The sequence below is a fragment of the Gambusia affinis genome, linkage group LG04, assembly GCF_019740435.1.
Source record: "Gambusia affinis linkage group LG04, SWU_Gaff_1.0, whole genome shotgun sequence".
Classification (NCBI taxonomy): Eukaryota; Metazoa; Chordata; class Actinopteri; order Cyprinodontiformes; family Poeciliidae; genus Gambusia; species Gambusia affinis.
The window spans coordinates 30,908,682-30,927,892 of NC_057871.1; the positions used below are offsets into that span (position 1 = coordinate 30,908,682).

Genomic DNA, 19,211 nt, shown 5'->3' on the forward strand with positions numbered 1-19,211 from the left:
CGCAGTTGGTAGAGCTGTTGCCTTGCAGCAAGAAGTTCCTGGGTTCGATTCCCGGCCGGGGATCTTTCTGCATGGAGTTTGCATGTTCTCCCTGTGCATGGTGGGTTCTCTCCGGGTTCTCCGGCTTCCTCCCACAGTCCAAAAACATGACTGTCAGGTTAATTGGGCTCTCTAAATTCTCCCTAGGTGTGAGTGTGTTGTTTGTCTTGTATGTCTTTGTGTTGCCCTGCGACAGACTGGCGACCTGTCCAGGGTGAACCCCGCCTCTCGCCCGGGACGCAGCTGGAGATAGACACCAGCAACCCTCCCGACCCCGTTTAGGGAAGAAGGGTGTAAAGAAAATGGATGGATGGATGGATGGATGTTTTTTTGCTGGCTTTCTGGAAATCATTACATTGGTGCAACAACACTGTATGTGCCAAAATAATTGTGGATTCAACTAAAGAAACAGTTATTTTCAATACACATTGCCACTAAGAATATGTCTAAAGAAAAAATTGAATTTTTGCTTTGTTTAAATTTGTCAGCTGTGAAAAGGTAGAATAAAGTTCTATTATTTGAGTGTCCTTTTATGCCCAAAATGAGTCATAAGAAACTCTTAAACAACTGAAAAAATACAAAGCATAATGGAAAGGAACATGAGATAAAAATTAAATTGATTAAAAAAATAAATAAAAAAAAAGATTTAAAAAACTGAAACTTTAACTTCATTAGGATTTCCCTCTCCGAAGCAACATTTTTAAAAACATATGGGATCTGGGACTAATATACAGCAGTAAACACCAGTTACCATATATGTAAGTGGTTTTACAGATATACTTGCCTTCCTAAAATAAAGTATGTGTCGCCATCATGTGTTTAAAAGCTGAACTACAGTTTACAACTTTTTTTGTACAACGCTGTAGTAATCAAATTTATTTAAACGTTCTTGTTTAGAGTAACTGGGAAATAAAGTAGCCACGTTTATAAAGAAGGTATTAGTTTAAAAATGTCTGTAATTGATTAAAAGCTGCAATCACTTTTGTAGCCAGTTTCTCCTTCTGCCTTTTCTAAGAAAAAAGATTAAGAAATTAATTTCAAAGTCTATTTTGAACGGATGAGAAATAATAATTATAATAATAGACAAACAAAAACATTTGTATTCTCTTTTATTTTAGAATCATTGTACAAGGACTTCCCAATGGATTAGCACTTCTTTTTACAATATGTACCACATAGCTGCACCTACATATTTACATGCTTACACAAGATTGTATCACAAAACAGCGTGTGAAATCAGCAAAAAACAAGCGTTTTTGCCAAACTAACACAGCCATTATTCCATGAGCTGGCTAAACAAAATATAATCTCACAGCCACCGGCCCCTTCTAGGTTTAAAGCTGAAATCACGAGTGTGAAAGTGTTGCACATCATGAAAATTAAGGAACAAAAAATAATGACAATACTATGATCTATCTATGGGTTAAGTGTAAACATTTAGCAGGTCAAATGCAAGTCTTGACCACTGTTACTGCTTGTAATGCAACAAGAACCAAGATGCATCCATATGGAATTAAAAACTCTGAATGGCCATTTCTGTTTATGGATGGTATTGCAGTTAATGTGTAGAACTGCTAATAACAGAGAATGAGGGGATTTTGTCAAAGAATGTTTTGTTAAGAACACATCAATCCCATCAGCCCACTGGTTTGTGTGAATTCAACCGATGTGCTGCAATAAACCCTTGTTTCAGTAAGTAAATGAAGGGTAAACAGTAGGGTGTTGCCAATAACAGAGGAAACAAGTGCGCACACGCGCTCACTGTTGCACCACAACCAGATACTCTAGCAGCTTTCTTAAAGGCAGAGACATGTACGATACAGTAAGAGTGGCAGTTCTGCTGTCAAATAGGCTAACACAAAACAGCAGCAGAGTAAAATCTATGTGTCGTTTTCAAGTCAAGCCAAACAGCAGCAGCAGTTCAGACTCCTGAAGACCCCGATGCTGACCTGCACTGCAGAAAAGATTATGAATGAGGAAGAGGTTGGATGCAAGCTGAAAACAGAAGGCATAAATTGGGTTCATCTGATTTGGAGAAAAAATAAGCATGAGAAATATTTAAATGCAACATTCTGCACTTTAAGGATATAAGGAGCAATGAGTGCTTGTATCAGAATACTGAGGGCAAAACAAATCATAAAATGAACTTTACAATGGAGAGAATGAGTGACATTTCTTACAAAAAAGAAAATGGGGTGGGAAAATAAGGAAGGAGATAAATATGCAGACTGATAATATCCAAGCTTTTCTTTATTCGTAACATTGCAACTAAAGAGGAAGAGTTTGATGGTCAGCCAAGGCATCAGTCCTCATCGTCTGTCCGACCGGCCACCAAGGAGAGGACAGCTGAGGATTGGACGATCAGTTCACAGCATTCTGTTCCGTTTATGAGTGGGTGAGTCTGTGATGACGTCACTGTGGGGTGCAGAGCCTCGTTTACGAGTGGCAGCAGAATCTAAATGAAGCGCCATCTCCTCAGCTATGAAGGTGTTCAGGTCCATGTCGTGGAGACCATTCCTACGTCGACTGAGAGACTGGGCAGGGTGTGTCGGGGAACCTGGAGGACCGGAGCGCACAGAAATGCTGGCCATAGCACCACTCAGACCTGGAAAAATAAATATATACAACAATGTCAGACAGAACTCTACATGACTTCATACAGCAACAGTTTCCCACTGAGCGTGACATTTTCGCTCACCATGCAGGGCTATAGCCTCTCTGAAAGGCTGCAGATCTGCTTCCACAGAGCTGTCTGTCTCTGGCGGTGATGGCCGACTTGCAGACACCATAGCAACTATTGGCGGTGCGCGGGCTGTCCGCGGAGGTGGAACTTTACCACAGAGGAAGCTGATGAGATCTTCCCGTCTAATAGTTCTTCGTCGCTTTTTAACCCATGCAATCACCTCCTTATTCCTGCGCTGGTGGCCTAAATGAACACCCAGGTCGTAGCTCCGCTGGTGGGCCTCCACACTCTCTAATGGAATTAAACAGTTACTGCTTTTATTAAATCTGGACATGATACACACGATAGGCAATTTAAAAAAGAAGACATTTGTTACTTGCCTTTGTACAGGTTAGTGACAGCTGTGGCTGCATTCTGGAAGGGCACCCAGAGGGACAGACCTTGCTGCTGGCACACACGATCTGTGAAGAGCATTTCAAAAGAGTCACCAAGTATCTTATGCTGATTTTTCTTTTCACCTTCCCTCAAATCCATTTATTACAATTATCATCTAGGGAAAGTATAAATCCAACGGCCCTGAGAAACAAATTGAAAATATAGAAGCATGATTGGCTTGAGTTTCAATTCAAGTCACTGACTTATTGCTTGTAATTCTTTCAAAAATAATCAAGGGTTCTGAAGATCAACATTCAAAAAACAAAGACCCATTTTCTGATACATGTTCCTGAAACATCAACAAAAAATTACTCTTCAAGAATGCAGTGAAATTGGTCCTCTGTCTCTTTAAAAACTCCTGCCCTTTCTGAAACTCTTCCTTCGGGTGGTCATCACGACATGGATCCTTTAACACTTTTTACCAGTTATTGCTACCAGTTATCTTTTTGCTAATTGCTGCTGTCTGATGGAGCTCAGTGAGGGATTTGCGAGGGAGGGCTGCGTCTTAAAGGCGGGGCTAGGTCCACCCAAGTGTTTTGCACAACTGAATAGTTGCCATATAGATTAAATGATTTATGAAACATGCATAAAAAATAAAAATCAAGGCAACACTCAAGGTATGTCTTTGATGAGCGAATAACAATATAACATAAAGCCCAAAAAAGTCAATTTGACATAATACTGCCCCTTTAACAGATGATGTCCAAGAGAGGTATGATTTTACCATTAAAATATTAAAAATTATTTCTGAGTACTTTTATATGACATCAAATAAATCTCTACTTTCTAAATATATTCCGTACAACTTGCCAGAATTCTGCTGTCATTCTTGCACAGGACTGATGTTACATAATTAATTTCAAACTTATCTGGCCCATGTTTTCAGGTGTAAACGCATCTGCCTCCAGAAGCCCCTCACCCTCAATAAAAGTCCGTAAACTTATACTGAAAAGTTCTTCCACCATGTGTAGTCACAACAAAAGATAACAAGCTTCAAATGACTTCACCACTTGACAAGGAGCATGTCAACAACGAAGCAAAATTAAGAGCCACCGCTAAGCACCACTGCACCTCCATATTGTTTTTACCTGGCACACACTGAATTGCCCTGCTGGTGAAATGTGATATGCAAATAAAACTATTCTAACTATTCTATGAGATGGATAAACTAAATATTTACACACTTTAAAAAGTTTCATCTGATTTTTAAACTCAAATTCTACGTGTGGAACATTTTCTACCATAAAAATCAAGACATAATATAAGAATGCAGGAGTCAAATGGGAACCTTAAAACAATGTTACAGAAAAGAGCAATTAGATGTTGTGTTGAGCTCTTCAGCCAGAAGATTTGTTCAATACAAAATAATCAAAGGATCAAGCCAGTTTTGGAAGAGATAAAAATGAATAAATGTAAACAGGTACATAAGCTTGTCAAATCAACTGGATGTTCAGGTCACTGCGTTTTAGATTTGGAATTAAGGGCTTTTCAATTTTTTTTTGTGGGATAAAGTTTTGACAATTATTAATAAACAGAATTTTGTTTTGTCTCGATTTCAGTCTAGTTTGGGACACAACTGAGATTTTCATAAGATTTTGGGTAATTAAAACCATGTTCCATTTATCAGAAAGTGGGCAGACTTGTTTTTTTTGGGTTTTTTTAAGTCTACTATGTAATATTTTCATGCTCTTCTAGACAAATGTTATTAATTTGATATGAGAGAACACACTTTTCTAATCACAACACAAACACATTTATACACTGTGGTCAAATAGGTGATGAAAGAGTGGGGTTGTAGTCAAAATTCTTATAGAAAACTTATTTTCAACCAAATAGAAAATATTTGTTCGAAATATTGCAACGTAAATGCATAGTCAAATTTCTTTTTATATTTATGTATTATAATTTTTTAGCTTGGCTGTTACGGGTGACAGTAATCAGCTTTTCCACATTTTAAGTGAGAAATTCTAATCACATCTGGCTAAGAAATTGTTTTTACATCTGTCCATTTCCCTTTTAAGAGTCATTCACAGAATTAAACTAAGTTTCATAAAAATATATAACTTCACTTTTGTGGTGAATATTCTGTCTTTGGCCTTAGCTTTTAATCTGTATAATTCAGGGACATAAATTACTGCAGAAACTTTGGTTTTAAATTATGTTGATGTCTATTTTTTATCTAAAACCACAATCTTGATATGAGCATTTTTAATACTCTTTCAAATCATCCTACTCTGAAAATTATACTAAAATACCTACTTCAATTATTCCTTTATTTGTCACTTGTGCGGGAAACCCGACAGTTAATTCAGACAGAAACACAACTTTCACATGTACATAAACTTAAATACGGAAACATTTATGTTAATCCCTTCGCCATTTTGTGGTAGCAATGAATAACAAGGGGGGTCATTAGACAACCTGATTGCACTGTTTGGAGATTTGCATTTTGGTCCCTTAGAATAATCCCTCTCTCTGTCACAACTGACAAATATCCACCACCTAACCTGCAACAATTTTCTTAGCATTTGATCGTCAACACAGCTGTTGTTTTCAACCCTCTCCCTTAGTATCGCCATTTTGACAATCTAGATAACTTGACGCGAAGACTAAAACATTTGTCCGAACTGAGAGACCGAACGCCTTAGAAATTCTAAGTTAAACGTTGTTTTTACATAAAACATAATTGGATTAGAATCGTTACGCTTAGGAGCTCTGCCAGCCGAGGTCACTGTGATACACATTTTATCGAGGCTGTCTGACGGTCTGACACGGTGACCGGCTGTTAGCGGCTAGCGTTAGCAGCTGTTCAGTCATCCTCAGGGTCACGATATTGAGAACATTACCACAGAATATTGACGGTTAAACTTCATTTAGGCAAACAACCTAATACATTGCCACAAAACAAAACATGAAAGAATATTATGTTAAAATTAATTTGATTCCGCGATTAGTATTAAGAGCACCCTTTGTGTCTTATCAGCCAAAAGACACCGTTAGGATTAGCTTTGATTAGCATTAGCTCCAAAGCAGAACTTCGGTAAGTGTGAAGCCCACCTTTGTAAAGCTGTGCGACGGCGGTAGCAGAGTTCTGAAAGAGGTGCCACAGTTTCTGTTGACTTTGCTCCCTTTCCTCTTCATTAGGATTGTCCTGTTCAGCTTCTGCCAAGCACTGTCGTTCCCATTTTGAGAACCAGTGCTCGGGGCCGTGTTCTTGGATTTCAGCTTCTCCCTCTTCCTTCCTCTCCTCCATAGCTAACAGGTTAGCTTTCTGTTCAAAGTGGAGTTTTCTCGGACTTATGGATGACTTAGCTATCTCTCTTTGACGTTGTATCAGAGAAATAGATAATACACCCCTCCACCACCTACAGAAACCAATGAATAGTAATGCTGTTAGAGCCGCATTGTCAATATTATCTACCCAACGTTGAACACCAAACCCAAGAAAGCGGATGACAACACCTTAGAATTTCTGAAAATAGCTCCTCCCATTTCTCACTGTACTGAAGTCGATTGGCTGAATTGGGTGGTACGGGCGGGTCTTTTATGCCTAAGACGAATTCTGATTGGATACTGACAAAAACGCGAAAAGGTCAGAGAAAAACAAAGTTGATCTTACTCAAGAGAAGCCATATAACCTGCCAATCAGCATTTTGTACGGTAGAGGGCACTCTAACCACTAAAATTCAGGACACAAGGTTTTAGACCGATTTCTATAGGGGTTCAAATGCCAAAGTCCAGTAATGAACGATTTATCAGATAACTACTGATATAACATAATTTTAGTAAAACCGAAAATAAGTTCTTAAATTAGCTACTTCAAGTTAAAATCAAATCCAAGTAAATTCATGCTTTTATTATTAGAGCAATAATCCATAAATATCCAGTTAATATGGAAAACATTATTCAAAGTTTTACATCAATATTCTAAAATAACATCTGTTTAAATATTTTACCTCAAAAAATTTTTGCCAACCTACTGTTTCATGAGAGTTAATTCAAGTACTCACTTTACTAATTGAAGAGATAATATTTCATAAATAAAAGAAATAGTTAACATCAATGTATAGAAAATTAATAATAATTGGAGATAAATGAGGGCTGCACAGTAGTGCAGTTGGTAGTACTGTTGGCTTGCAGCAAGAAGGTCCTGGGTTCAATTCCCGGCCTGGGAACTTTCTGCATTGAGTACTCCCTGCATGCATGGCTTCTCTCCAGGTACTCTGGCTTCCTACCACAGTCCAAAAACATGACTGTCAGGTTAATTGGTCTCTCTAAATTCTCCCTAGGTGTGAGTGTGTGTGTGTGCATGGTTGTTTGTGCTGTCTGTCTCTGTGTTGACCTGTGGCTGGCAACCTGTCCAGGGTGTACCTCTCGCCCGGAACTTTAGGCACCAGCACCCCTCCTGATCCCACTAGGGACATTAGAAAATGGATGGCTGGATGAAGATAAATGAATAAGTAATCTCTTATATGACTTGTTAAATATCCATTATGAAAATATTTTTGAAAAATCACCAACAATTGTTTAAAATTGTAATTAATTAAGGCATAAATGGGGCTGAATACAAAAGCATGTCAGGCTTTTTCAGTTTTAAAAACATTTTGAAAGTTATGATTATCTTTATCACTTCACATGTACATTAGATTTTTCTATCACACAAATTTATTTTCTATCACATTAATTCATCACAAATCAAATGTACATATAAAAAAACTTTAAAAGATTGCACATACCTTTACAATACATTGCAATACATTATAATACAAGACATTTTTAACCAGTAATGGCCACAGATTGTTATCTGTTATATTCTGTCCAAATATGCAGGTCTTTTGTTCAACCAACTCCAGTTTTGTTTCTTTGTTCTTGTGTGATTTTTGCTATGCAATTTTTAATATATTTTTTTTTATTATATTTTCTTCATAATGGCACTTTGTGTTTTTGCGAGCAGCTTCAATTATGATTTTCCACTAGTTTCTATCATCAATGAAATATCTTAATGTGTTAGAAAGGCTTTTCTAGTTTCTAGTTTTCTAAACAGCGAGGTACAGTCACTGAGAATTGTAATCATTAACTGTTTTACTGACAGCCTTTATTGCCTTCTAGATGTAATTACTATTGAGAGGTGGAGGGAAAAGTTCGATGCCAAGTCCCTGTTTGGCCTCAGATCTATAGGTTGAAGAAAGGGGAAGTCCAAAAGTCTCCCTCAGTAACACATTTTAACAAGCTGCCTCAACAGTCTTTTTGTCATCCTGCATGAGTATCTGTATCAGGCTGGTCTTCAGCTGCTTTTTCAAACCTAAGTCTACATTTTGCACTTTTCCTTCATATTTGTCTGATAACTTTGCAGTGTGAAGATGACCAAGGGCGAGCAGGCAGTTTCTGATATTGAAGCTTGCTTCCAGGAACCTGGGCCGACTGTTACTTTCACCAGGCTGCATTACAGTGTTCAAGAGAAGAAGTTCTGCCGAAAGACAGGTCCTGAAAAACATATTCTCAAAGATGTAAGGTAAGACCAGATCTTTCACATTTGAGAATGTTAATTTACAAGCTAGTAGCATCGTCACTCATGTATTTGAATTTATCCTTGTTTTTACATTTCTATATCTATTTTTTTCTATTTATTCTTGCTTGCTTGCTGGTTTTACTGCATATCTTATTTATTTAATCTAGTTTAAATCACAACAAATATCATCCTTAGGCCATCTGCATAAAAATGAGGTCCAGGTTAAATCCAGCAACATTCATTGCTGTCAGTCAGCTTTCTATTCCACCCACATCTAAAACAGATACGGAGCAAGTAGGTAAATATATGAAAATTATACTATCCATCCTTCCATTTTCTTACACCCTTAACCCATTGGGTCAGGCGGGTAGTGGTGTCTATATCTCCAGTGGTCACCGGGCGAGAGGCAGAGGAAAAACATTTTATATTATATTATATTATATTATATTATATTATATTATATTATATTATATTATATTATATTATATTATATTATATTATATTATATTATATTATATTATATTATATTATATTATATTATATTATATTATATTATATTATATTATATTATATTATATTATATTATTATAATACAGTGTTATATAACATTGTTGATTATAGTGCTCTTTTTATTCCTATCTATAAAATAAATAACAAAATGTCTATGTTGCTCATTTTTATTGATTTATTGGCCTGAAATGTATTTTTTAAGAAATACAAGAAGATAATCACAAAATTATTAATTAATTAATTAATTAATATTTAAACATTATCATGTCGCCTTTTATTTTTTTTAAATGAGTTAAAAATATATTATATTCTATTTCTGTTCACTTGATGTGTTAAATATTTTCAAGGAAGGTGTAAAATGGTTTGGTTACATTCATATGTATTATATAAAACTGGGTAATATTGTTGTCTGTGAAATTGTAATAATATTAATAAAGTGCACCTTAAAAACATAAAACTTGCATATGTTTTTGTAGTGGCATCATGAGACCAGGGATGAATGCTATCATGGGAGCCACAGGAAGTGGTAAAACATCGTAAGAAGTTTTCATTCAAGTACATTGTTACAAATTCAGTTGAGCATAAATTCTAAAAATAAGTTTTATGTTCTATGCACAGACTTCTAGATGTGATAGCAGGTAGAAAAGATCCAGCTGGACTGCGCCAAGGAGCAGTCCAAGTGAACGGCAAAGCTGTCACTTCTGAACTCAGGCTCAGCTCTGCTTATGTGGTACAGGTAGGAAAAGACACATGCAAAGTTCCATACCTAATAATGCTTGTTTTCCTATGTTACCTTTTTGATTTTGTTTTAGGATGACATCCTGATGGGCACTCTAAGTGTGAGGGAGAACCTCCTCTTCAGTGCCAACCTGCGTCTCAACCCAAAGCATTACTCCTCTGCTGATAAACAGGAAAGAGTGAACTCCATCCTGCAAGACCTGGGCCTTATGGACTGTGCTGAAACTAAGGTACTGAGCTCTATGCACAAGCAAATTTTGTAACATATAGCTTTCTTTAAAATAACATTTGAAATAATACTTCAACATCTCCCTGAAGGCTTTAATAGCAATGAAATGATTTATGCAGATTTATGCAGAATGCTGTAATAAACTGCCAGAAGTCACATATCTTTATGAGTGAATAAACAATGTTCTTAGGCACTTTCTAACCTAGGTGTTGTTTGACATTTAACATGATTTGTCTATGATTTGTGATTTTTAATGAGGCCATGAAACCAGAATACAGCTCTTGCAAAAGTTGTTTAGCTATCTAGTAACAGTACTTTAATCAGTTGTGCGTGTCAGTGACCTTTATTCAGTTTTCAATACAATGGAATCATGCTAAAATTGTTAGGTAAAAACAACACAATTTGTATTGCTTTGCGAAGCATCTCTATGGGTGCTATGGATCTTATCTGAAAATGTTAAAACGCTTTTGTTGAAAAAATATCAATGCAAATTAAATGGCCAAATGATCTTTTCAGCAAATGGTCAAACTCTGGAAAAAAGTCCTGCTAATGAGCAAACCATTTTATTCAGTTTGAGAATTTTTAAGATTTTCTGTAGAGAAGTTGAATCCATTTGTGTGTTAATTTTGTCTCCCCTTGACCTTTTTTTTTTGCACTGGCTGAAAAACTCATATGTTGCTAATATGACCATTCTAATGCTCCAGAGTTTATGTGGTACTTCACCATTTGTAGCTTTGTAAACTAACTGATTCTTAGTTATGGAAGTCTGACACATAAAATCCAAATAAGTTAAAGTTTGACAAAAAATAAAAAAAATAAAGATCATGAAAATATTTTATGTTGTTCCTTATCTACTGACAATTTTTGAGTGTGTGCATTTGTGTGTATGAGCACAGATAGGAACTGAGTTTCTGCGAGGCGTGTCAGGAGGGGAGAGGAAAAGGTGCAGCATCGGAATGGAGCTCATAACTTCTCCCTCTCTGTTGTTTCTGGATGAACCAACAACAGGGCTGGATTCCAACACTGCAAACTGCATCATCGGTCTGCTGCACAAGTATGACTCAGTTATAACACATCAACCCATTGACAACACATCTTCTCATGCTATAAAACCAATGAGATTCTGAAGCAGCATGTAGCAGTATGATAAAGTGCAGAAACCATTTTCTGCTATTTGCACCTGCTACAAAGCAAATGTCCATACGTCTCCTGTTTTGATTTTGTGGCAACACTTCAGACTGTCCAGAAGAGGTAAAACTGTAATCTTCTCCATCCACCAACCACGCTACTCCATCTTCAAGCAGTTTGACCACCTCACTCTGATGCATAAAGGGGAGATTGTGTACGCAGGGGCAGCAGGTCATGCCCTGGAATATTTTACAGACATCGGTACGTAACATAAACACAAACATGCTGCGCAAAAAGAAAAAACAAAGTTGCACGAGAATATCATATAATTTAAAAAACCTGCCTTGTTTGTGGACAGGGTATCAAATTGAGCCTTTTAACAACCCTGCTGATTTCTTCATGGACATCACAAATGGAGAGGCAACATCCATAAAGCAACCACAGACTGCAGGTAGTTTATTCCAAACAGCAAAGTCATATTATGCTCAAAGCATATCTTATTGTGAACAAGAAAATAGACAAGTCAAACTAATTACCGTATTTTAAACCACCAGTTGCTCCACTGTGTTTTTGTGTTATAAAATGTTAAAAGTTGGGGTGCAGTGATGGCACAGAGATTAAAACACAACTCACATATGGATTCCTTAGTCCTCGATGTGGCTGCCACATGAGCCTCGTCTCATCTGGTGTTGTTTTTCTTAAGAAGACTCTGTTGCAAAAGATAAATTGACTCTAAATATGACATTCCTTGTAAATTAGTGGATGTATGTAAACTTTGTCTTTAACTTGGCACTCATGTCTTTAATTTCAAAGAGGAGGACAAGAACTGGTTGGCAATGAAGCATCGTGAGTCTGGCCTGTACCAGAATGTAATGCAGGAACTGGATCAGATGAACCAGAGCATTACTGATATGGACAACAGAAAAGAAGAGGCAGCCAACTACAACACATCCTTCCTATATCAGGTCAGCAGATCTGTGTTTGAGAAATTCACTGATGCACAACAGCATCTTTCTTTCTATTCAAAAGACCCACAACTTCAGTTTAATAATCGACCGATGTTCTGTTCTGACCAATTAAGATGTTATGAAAACAAAGTTATGACACATATCATTCACCTGTTATATGATAAGAGGTTATCATATAACTAGTGATTGAACCCAGTCATGGCTATAAAAAGATAACACTGTTGTGTGCGTGAGACAGATGCGTGTGGTGTGTGGAAGAACCGTGCTGAACCTTCTCAGGAATCCCCAGACCTCGTACGCCCAGCTGGCTCTCAATATCTTTTTTGCCATTCTGGTGGGACTTATTTACTACCAGATGCCTCTGACGCTGCCAGAGGGTTTGCAGAACAGGTAAACAATGTGTAAACTGAACTATGAAGGATCCATTTTAATTTTATTTTCATTGGTATGAAAATAAACATGGCGGGGGGTTTTTATTGATTTTATTGTGACTATGAAATGAGTTTCATGCATGTTTTGGGCATTGGTAGTAAATAAATAAACAGGACATAATCAAATTGAGATAAGGCCTCACAGGTTTATGAAGTAAAATTGCATAGTTTAAGGATTATGAACACGAACTAGAAAATTAAATATTTAATTGAATAAATAATAAGCCATCATGTTGAAATGATGTGTCACTGTGAAGTTTTTTTACATCTCTCTCGTTAATCAGGAGTGGTGCGTTCTTCTTCCTCATCATAAACATGGTCTTTGGGAATCTTTCTGCTGTCGAACTCTTTATCAACGAAAGAGCAATCTTCATGTAAGCAGCAATAAAATGTTTAATGTGAATTGTTTCAGGACATTGAGATCGGGGTATAATTTTCTTCCCATTCTGGTTTCCCACTGAAGCCACAGCATAAAAACATGTTCTTCAAAGTAAAGCTGCTATGCCTTAGTAATGCTTAGGGGTATTATTTGTAGCTTTTTTTTTCTCTTCTTTTTGCCAAACAATTAGTTGATGCTGCCCAGTGATATTCTCCAGGGCGACAGTGGTGTGTCTGTAATATTTTAGACTGAAATGCATAATGTGTGTATCCTGGGTGAGTCACATGGGGGCAGGATTTGATGAGCATTGGCTTCTTCCTGCTCCTTTTCCAACTCAGTATGAAGGTTTCATTTTATTTTTAGTTATTCTGTTTATTTTCTTCTTCAGACTTTTGTTGTTTATAATGCTAAGAATGAAGATTCCATTCACTCAATCAGTAGTTTTATAAAATATGCTGTCTAGTTACCACATCTACAAACAATTTTATTATCGTTAACATTCTCATTCATTGACAAAGCAAACTAAAAATACAAACAAACTCACACTTTAGTTTACAAAAGATTTGGAAAAAAGATTAGGTCATTTTAATCAAACTCTTTATTTTATTTTATATTTATTTTTATTATTATTAATCTACAGTCATGAGAACTCCAGTGGATATTACAGAACCTCTGTCTACTTCCTGTCCAAGATCTTTGCTGATCTCATCCCCAACCGCATCATCCCCATCTTTGTGTTTTCAGCCATCGCCTACTACATGATGGGTAACGTATTCACTTCTGAGCAAGTATACACACAGAGTACATACACCAGTTATTAATCTGTCCACTTTCTTGAAATCGTGAATATTCAGAGTAAGAATTTGTGTTAAAAATCTACTTCTGCAAATGTTTAGGGTCATTAAATGTAGTTGTTTTTTCTACATTTAAATTCTTATTTATATGGATTCAAAGACATAGCAAAGCGTTTTACCAATGTAAATGTTTTGTGCTATTGTTTTAGCATTTATGTTTATTTAAAAAAAGCGTTTTATAAGAAAATGATCAAAATACTTAGTGTTTTACTGTAGATCATTCTTGTTCAAAACTTTTAGCAGTGTTCATTTTCTTTTCTTCAAACAAAATGATTCTCCAGGTGTCTAAAAGACTAGAAGAAGAGATCATTGGAGAATTTACATTTCACCAGTCATCTGTTGACTCTTCCTTCTGTTCCTGGAGAATTTCAGTTTGTCCTTTAAGTGTCTGTCTAGCAGAGAAGTGGATTCTTTGTTGTCTTTCCTTTTAGAGGCCGGTGTGCTAAAAGCCTCTGTTCCTGGAGATCATCTCACTCACCTGCTTTCAAAACGTTCAGCCCTGTGCTGGTGGGAACTCTGAAACAGTCCTCAGAGGGACATGCTCCAGGATCTGCTGGACAATTTTGAGTGTCTTGAGATCTTTTCATTGCATCTAAACTTCTCACATTGTGTTGAACAGAATAGACATGGACCTGTTTGTTGCAGGCATCTTTCTGTCAATGTAACCCCCATTAACACAAGAAGAGTGATGTAAGCACATGTCCCTCCTTGACTACAATTTTCATTTTGTATGACTTCACTGGACTCTGTCACAGAGTCACCCATACATTTAATACGACTACATGAAAATGCAATTAACTGTTCATTTTGAACCACGGTAAAAAGATTTTTTTTATATGAGATAAGATGCTTAGTTATAGTTCTTTACAATAAATGGATCTGATTACGTTTTGCTGTCATTTCTAAAATTCAGGTTGGTTTGTAGCAGAACCTGCCTGTTTACCTGCTCTCGTCTGTTTTCAGGATTGAAGCCAGATTTTGTGGCCTTCCTCTGCTTTGCCCTGACCATGTCTCTGGTCAGCTTGGCAGGAGTTGGCCTCGCTTTCCTGGTCTCTGCCAGTGTATCTACATTCGCAATGGCTAATATCCTGATTGCCCTCCCGTTTGTCTTCATGATGGTAAGATTCCAGGACATATGCACTGAAACGTTCAGGATACATTTTAACATTGATTTCTGAATATAGTACGATTGATTTCTCTTCTTTGGCACTCCTGATCTTATCTTGTCCTTTTTCTGTTGTAGGTCTTTGGTGGTTTTCTCGTCAATCTCAACTCCATGCTGAGTTGGTTGTCTTGGTTGAAATGGATCAGTATTTTCAGTTATGGACTAAATGTAAGATATGGTGCTTTTCAAAAGTATTCCTACTATTTAACATTTTTCACTTGTTACAGCTACAGACTTTGTTGTATTTTATTGATTTAATGTATTAGACTAGCACCAAATAATGCATAGCTGTGACACATAAGAAAAACAAATTGTTTCAAACTGTTTTTACAAATAGAAAATCTGAAAAGTGTGCCCCGCATATGCATAGTAGCACCCCACCCAGTCAATACTTAGTAGAATCACGTTTTCCTGCAAGTACAGCATTTAGAATGAATCTCTACCAGCTTAAATACTGACATTCAAAAACTCAGTCAAAGCAAAAATTTCCAATCTTGTCCCAAATTATCAATTTGATATATACCTAGGCTTTTAATCAAATGAATATGATATGTGAAGCTGCCACCACCATGTTTTACAGTGGAGATTGTTCAGGATGAAGGTGCCAAATGATTAGCCTTAGCAGTGTAGAGGGGCTCTTTTCTTGTTCACATGTTGTGAACAAAAAGCATCCTTCTTTGCAAGTCTAACCACTTTTCTGCTCACGTTGACAGCTCAAAGCTCAATTGTAGAGCTCCATTTACCCAGTCACTCTCACAAACACACACATTCCTACAGTGATACAGAGAGCTGTGGATATCTTAGAGTGAAGTGTCTTGCCCACAGACACCGTGACATGACGGGAGAAAGCGGGAATCGAAACCACAACTTTCCAATTACGAAACAGCTACTTTCTCCACCGAACCACTGACATAAATACTCTGCAAGACTTCAGGCAGTCTATAGTTAAACAGAATCTGAGAGTGAACTATGTACAAACAACTCAACTTACTAATCAGGCAGCTTCCTAAATGGGAATGGGGCAGAGGACAGATGCATACAGCAGTTAAAAATCCATCCATTTCCTTTGACTTTACAATGATGCATTACTTTCTGTAGGTCTATATCACTAAATAACAACAAAATACTTTGAAGCTTGTTCTTACAATGTCTGAAAATGTGAAAAATCACACTTTAACCGTATGCAATAAAGATACTAAACAAATCAAAGGTGTTTAAGGGAAGATGGACAGGTGATGTAATAATTCAGCCCAACCATTTTTTCTTTCCTAGGCTGTATACATCAATGAGATGAAAGGCCAGATTTTCTACAGCAACAATACCATGTGAGTGTGAATGCAATGATTCGATTGCAACCCACAGTTACATCCTCTCAGTGAAAACAATATTCTCTTCCCTGTGCTGCAGAATCCCAGGAGAGGCATTTCTGAAAAGCATGGACATTGACTACTCTGTGTGGGGCTTCTGGCAGAACCAGGTGGCTCTGCTGGGAATCATTACTGTCTGCATGACGCTGGCATATGTGCAGCTGCTGCGAATCAACCGATGGAAGTGATGCCAACCTGTCTGTTCGTTTATATTTATTGGGTATTTTACCAGATAGAGAAAAATGTTTTCAGTTTATTCTATAATATATTTATTTCTTGTGTCTTTAGTTGTTAAAGATTTGGAAAGGGAAAAAAACATTTGTTTAACAGCTCACGTGGTATTTCACACTGAGTGACGCACTCACAACAAACACACGTGTTGTAACATTTGACTCTTTAGCTGATAAGCTGATTCTTAGCACACCTTATAGGGGAATGAGGGAGTGTCTGACAAGAGGCAAGCCAGCATCTAATTCCTCACAAAGCTGATTACAGGGAGTGAGCTAACATTAGCAGCAAAGAAGAAAATATGTGCATAATCCACACTTTCCCTGCTTTCCTTTTTAATATGAAAACTGCATAAAGCTCTTTAAAATTATAGTTTGGAAATCCATGTGATGAGCTATTTGCAAATTTTAGTGAAACACATGGCCGACCTAAGGTACAAACAAACTATATTGGTTTCTTAGAACTTGCTTCCAGCTTTGGGATCCCACAAAAACTTGAATTCACACAGAACAGATTTAAAAATGGTATTATTTGCATATATATTCAGAAAAACCTTTTGAGAAAGTTTGAATGTTTTTCAAATGTCTTAAAAATCAGAATATGACTGTAATTGAATAACTTCCGCTGTCTTGAAAAAACATTTCATGTTTATGGGTTTCAGTAAAAATTTAAATACTAGAAACTAATAATTGAGGAACATTCACTATGCCCAAAAGCATAATGAATATTTTTTTGTCTGTCTTGTTTGGATTTGTTTGGATGATTGAAACCTATTTTCAGCTGGAACTTCTCTGGAAAATGACTGAAAAATATTTGCTGCCTTTTTTTAAGGTACATAGAATATCTTTCCATACCTGGTTGAAGTTCTTTGGTAATTTTTATGTGAAAAACTTTGTATGAATTTATTTAATCTCCTTTTCGTCACTGGCTCAATTAACTTTGTGACCTACAATGTGAATAATCTATTCTAAACAATGAAATACTGAAACTTCCTATTTGTTAAAGGATTGTCTAAGCTTTATTTTGAAAGGATGACAATTTTCATAATTGGTGCAGCTCTATTTCTGAATACATCTACAATCTATTCAATGAAATATGGACACATTTATTTTAATGTTTATTCTGAAACTTTCATTTGAAAAGCCAACATCACTGCATTTTTATGACTTCCGAGATTCATTAATCATGTGGAACCTTCCTTTCCAAGATTCTACTCCATGAAATATTGTGGTCTGTATTTTGAAATTCCTTATTGCCAATTCTGGAGTAAGGAGAAAAGGGAGCCGCACAACAGTTGCAATTTAAATAATTACAATAATTATCTTTTTCTCTTTGCCTTGTCTGAAATCTCTGTTTGAAACCTGTTATTATATTTATACTGCCATTAAATGCAAAAGTTTTTGTGTTGTTTGTATTGATTTACACATAATAACTTTTTATCCAATCTGTACAAAAACTAGACATTTTCTTTTGCCTTTACTCCTCCACTACTTTTGAGAGCATTTTTAAGGTTTCATTGGCTCTAGTGGCCCTTATTTGATAGAGAATTGACAGAAAAGTGGGTAATGAGAGAAGGGGGAAGACATGAGGCAAAGGTCACCAGGCCAGGAATCGAACCTGTGACAGCCACATCAAGGACTAAGGACACCACAGCATCCCTTTGAGAGCATTGTTGACCCTAACACTTATCTTTGAACTTGTAATTAGTTTTTTTTTTATTATTTACATTGTCAGAAAAATGCAGAGGGGCCATGGAGAATGAATTTTACAAAATACAATGTTTTTAAATAGTGCAGTGAAAAAAACCTTTTCCATTGTGTATGTTTAGGTCACTGATATCACAAGAGGTGCATGAATCAACTTGATCAGCTGGCATTGGTAAACGTCATGGGAAGAAAACAAGTAAAGGCATTTGAAGTTGAATTTGATTGAGAGTATTTCAATAGACAGCAAAGAAAAAAGATACTCAAACTGACAGCTGCCTTGTATGATGACACCAAAGGCATATCATTGTGAAGGATAGATTTTATTTTGTTTACAAACTACTTTACAACAAAATAACTAAACAAATAGAAAAGATGACCTGATAAATCACAAACTACACTGTACATACATTTTGCCTGATTATTTTCTCAGAGAACTGTGGCTTGTAGTGGTAACTGGCTCATATAAACACAGAAGGTATCAAGTATTTACAGGAAATTATTTGGTTTCCATGGAACAGTCCTTTCTAGTCTTAATGCCATATTTCTGCTAAGGCCCAAAACCTGCATTAAACGCAATAACATACTTCAATAACCCACAACTTTTATTCCAAGAACCTGCTATAATTTTAAAATCATAACTTAATTTCAGCTCAGTTTCCAGGCAACCAATAGGACAGATGTAAGCAACCTTCTCTTAGGGTCCTTAGAACTTTATCAAAATAAATCCAGAAATGATCAACGTTTTTATTAGAGAAATGAGACTTTTACAGGAAGAGACAACAATGGTTCAAGTAAATTAATTCCTTCTTGTTACTGTCAAACATAGTTTTTTTTTTTATTAT

The 19,211-nt window shown here is 36.4% G+C and overlaps 2 protein-coding genes across 3 annotated transcripts; one reads left to right on the forward strand and one right to left on the reverse strand.

Annotated features, from left to right (window-relative positions):
• Positions 1-1,131: 1,131 nt before the first annotated feature.
• On the reverse strand, positions 1,132-6,800 carry zgc:77849 (UPF0472 protein C16orf72 homolog). Of its 2 annotated transcripts, XM_044113125.1 has the most exons (5): positions 6,620-6,688; positions 6,215-6,522; positions 3,103-3,183; positions 2,738-3,013; positions 1,132-2,644 (listed from the first exon to the last, which is right to left on the reverse strand). In XM_044113125.1, exons 2-5 carry the CDS (start codon positions 6,408-6,410, stop codon positions 2,406-2,408), a joined length of 792 nt encoding a protein of 263 aa, XP_043969060.1. In that variant the 5' UTR covers positions 6,411-6,522; positions 6,620-6,688; the 3' UTR covers positions 1,132-2,405. The 2 variants fall into 2 exon arrangements, with proteins under 2 accessions (XP_043969060.1, XP_043969062.1); XM_044113127.1 differs by having other exon boundaries at positions 6,215-6,800.
• A 1,629-nt stretch (positions 6,801-8,429) lies between these two features.
• Positions 8,430-18,041, forward strand: abcg2b (ATP-binding cassette, sub-family G (WHITE), member 2b). The gene is made up of 15 exons (XM_044113128.1): positions 8,430-8,669; positions 9,653-9,712; positions 9,795-9,912; positions 9,989-10,144; positions 11,040-11,197; positions 11,381-11,532; positions 11,630-11,722; positions 12,085-12,236; positions 12,478-12,629; positions 12,955-13,044; positions 13,690-13,814; positions 14,867-15,021; positions 15,147-15,236; positions 16,341-16,393; positions 16,476-18,041. The coding sequence occupies exons 1-15, from the start codon at positions 8,518-8,520 to the stop codon at positions 16,621-16,623; spliced, it is 1,854 nt and encodes a 617-aa protein (XP_043969063.1). The 5' UTR covers positions 8,430-8,517; the 3' UTR covers positions 16,624-18,041.
• Positions 18,042-19,211: the final 1,170 nt, after the last annotated feature.

Excerpts from the sequence above, each read along its gene's own strand:
- abcg2b (XM_044113128.1), top strand. The coding sequence starts at position 8,518 with ATGACCAAGGGCGAGCAGGCAGTTTCTGATATTGAAGCTTGCTTCCAG. Across the intron at positions 9,913-9,988 it reads GCTCTGCTTATGTGGTACAG|GATGACATCCTGATGGGCAC; the intron begins GTAGGAAAAGAC and ends ATTTTGTTTTAG. Across the intron at positions 10,145-11,039 it reads TGGACTGTGCTGAAACTAAG|ATAGGAACTGAGTTTCTGCG; the intron begins GTACTGAGCTCT and ends GTATGAGCACAG.
- zgc:77849 (XM_044113127.1), bottom strand. The coding sequence starts at position 6,410 with ATGGAGGAGAGGAAGGAAGAGGGAGAAGCTGAAATCCAAGAACACGGC. Across the intron at positions 3,184-6,214 it reads CGTCGCACAGCTTTACAAAG|ATCGTGTGTGCCAGCAGCAA; the intron begins GTGGGCTTCACA and ends TGCTCTTCACAG. Across the intron at positions 3,014-3,102 it reads TGTCACTAACCTGTACAAAG|AGAGTGTGGAGGCCCACCAG; the intron begins GCAAGTAACAAA and ends TAATTCCATTAG.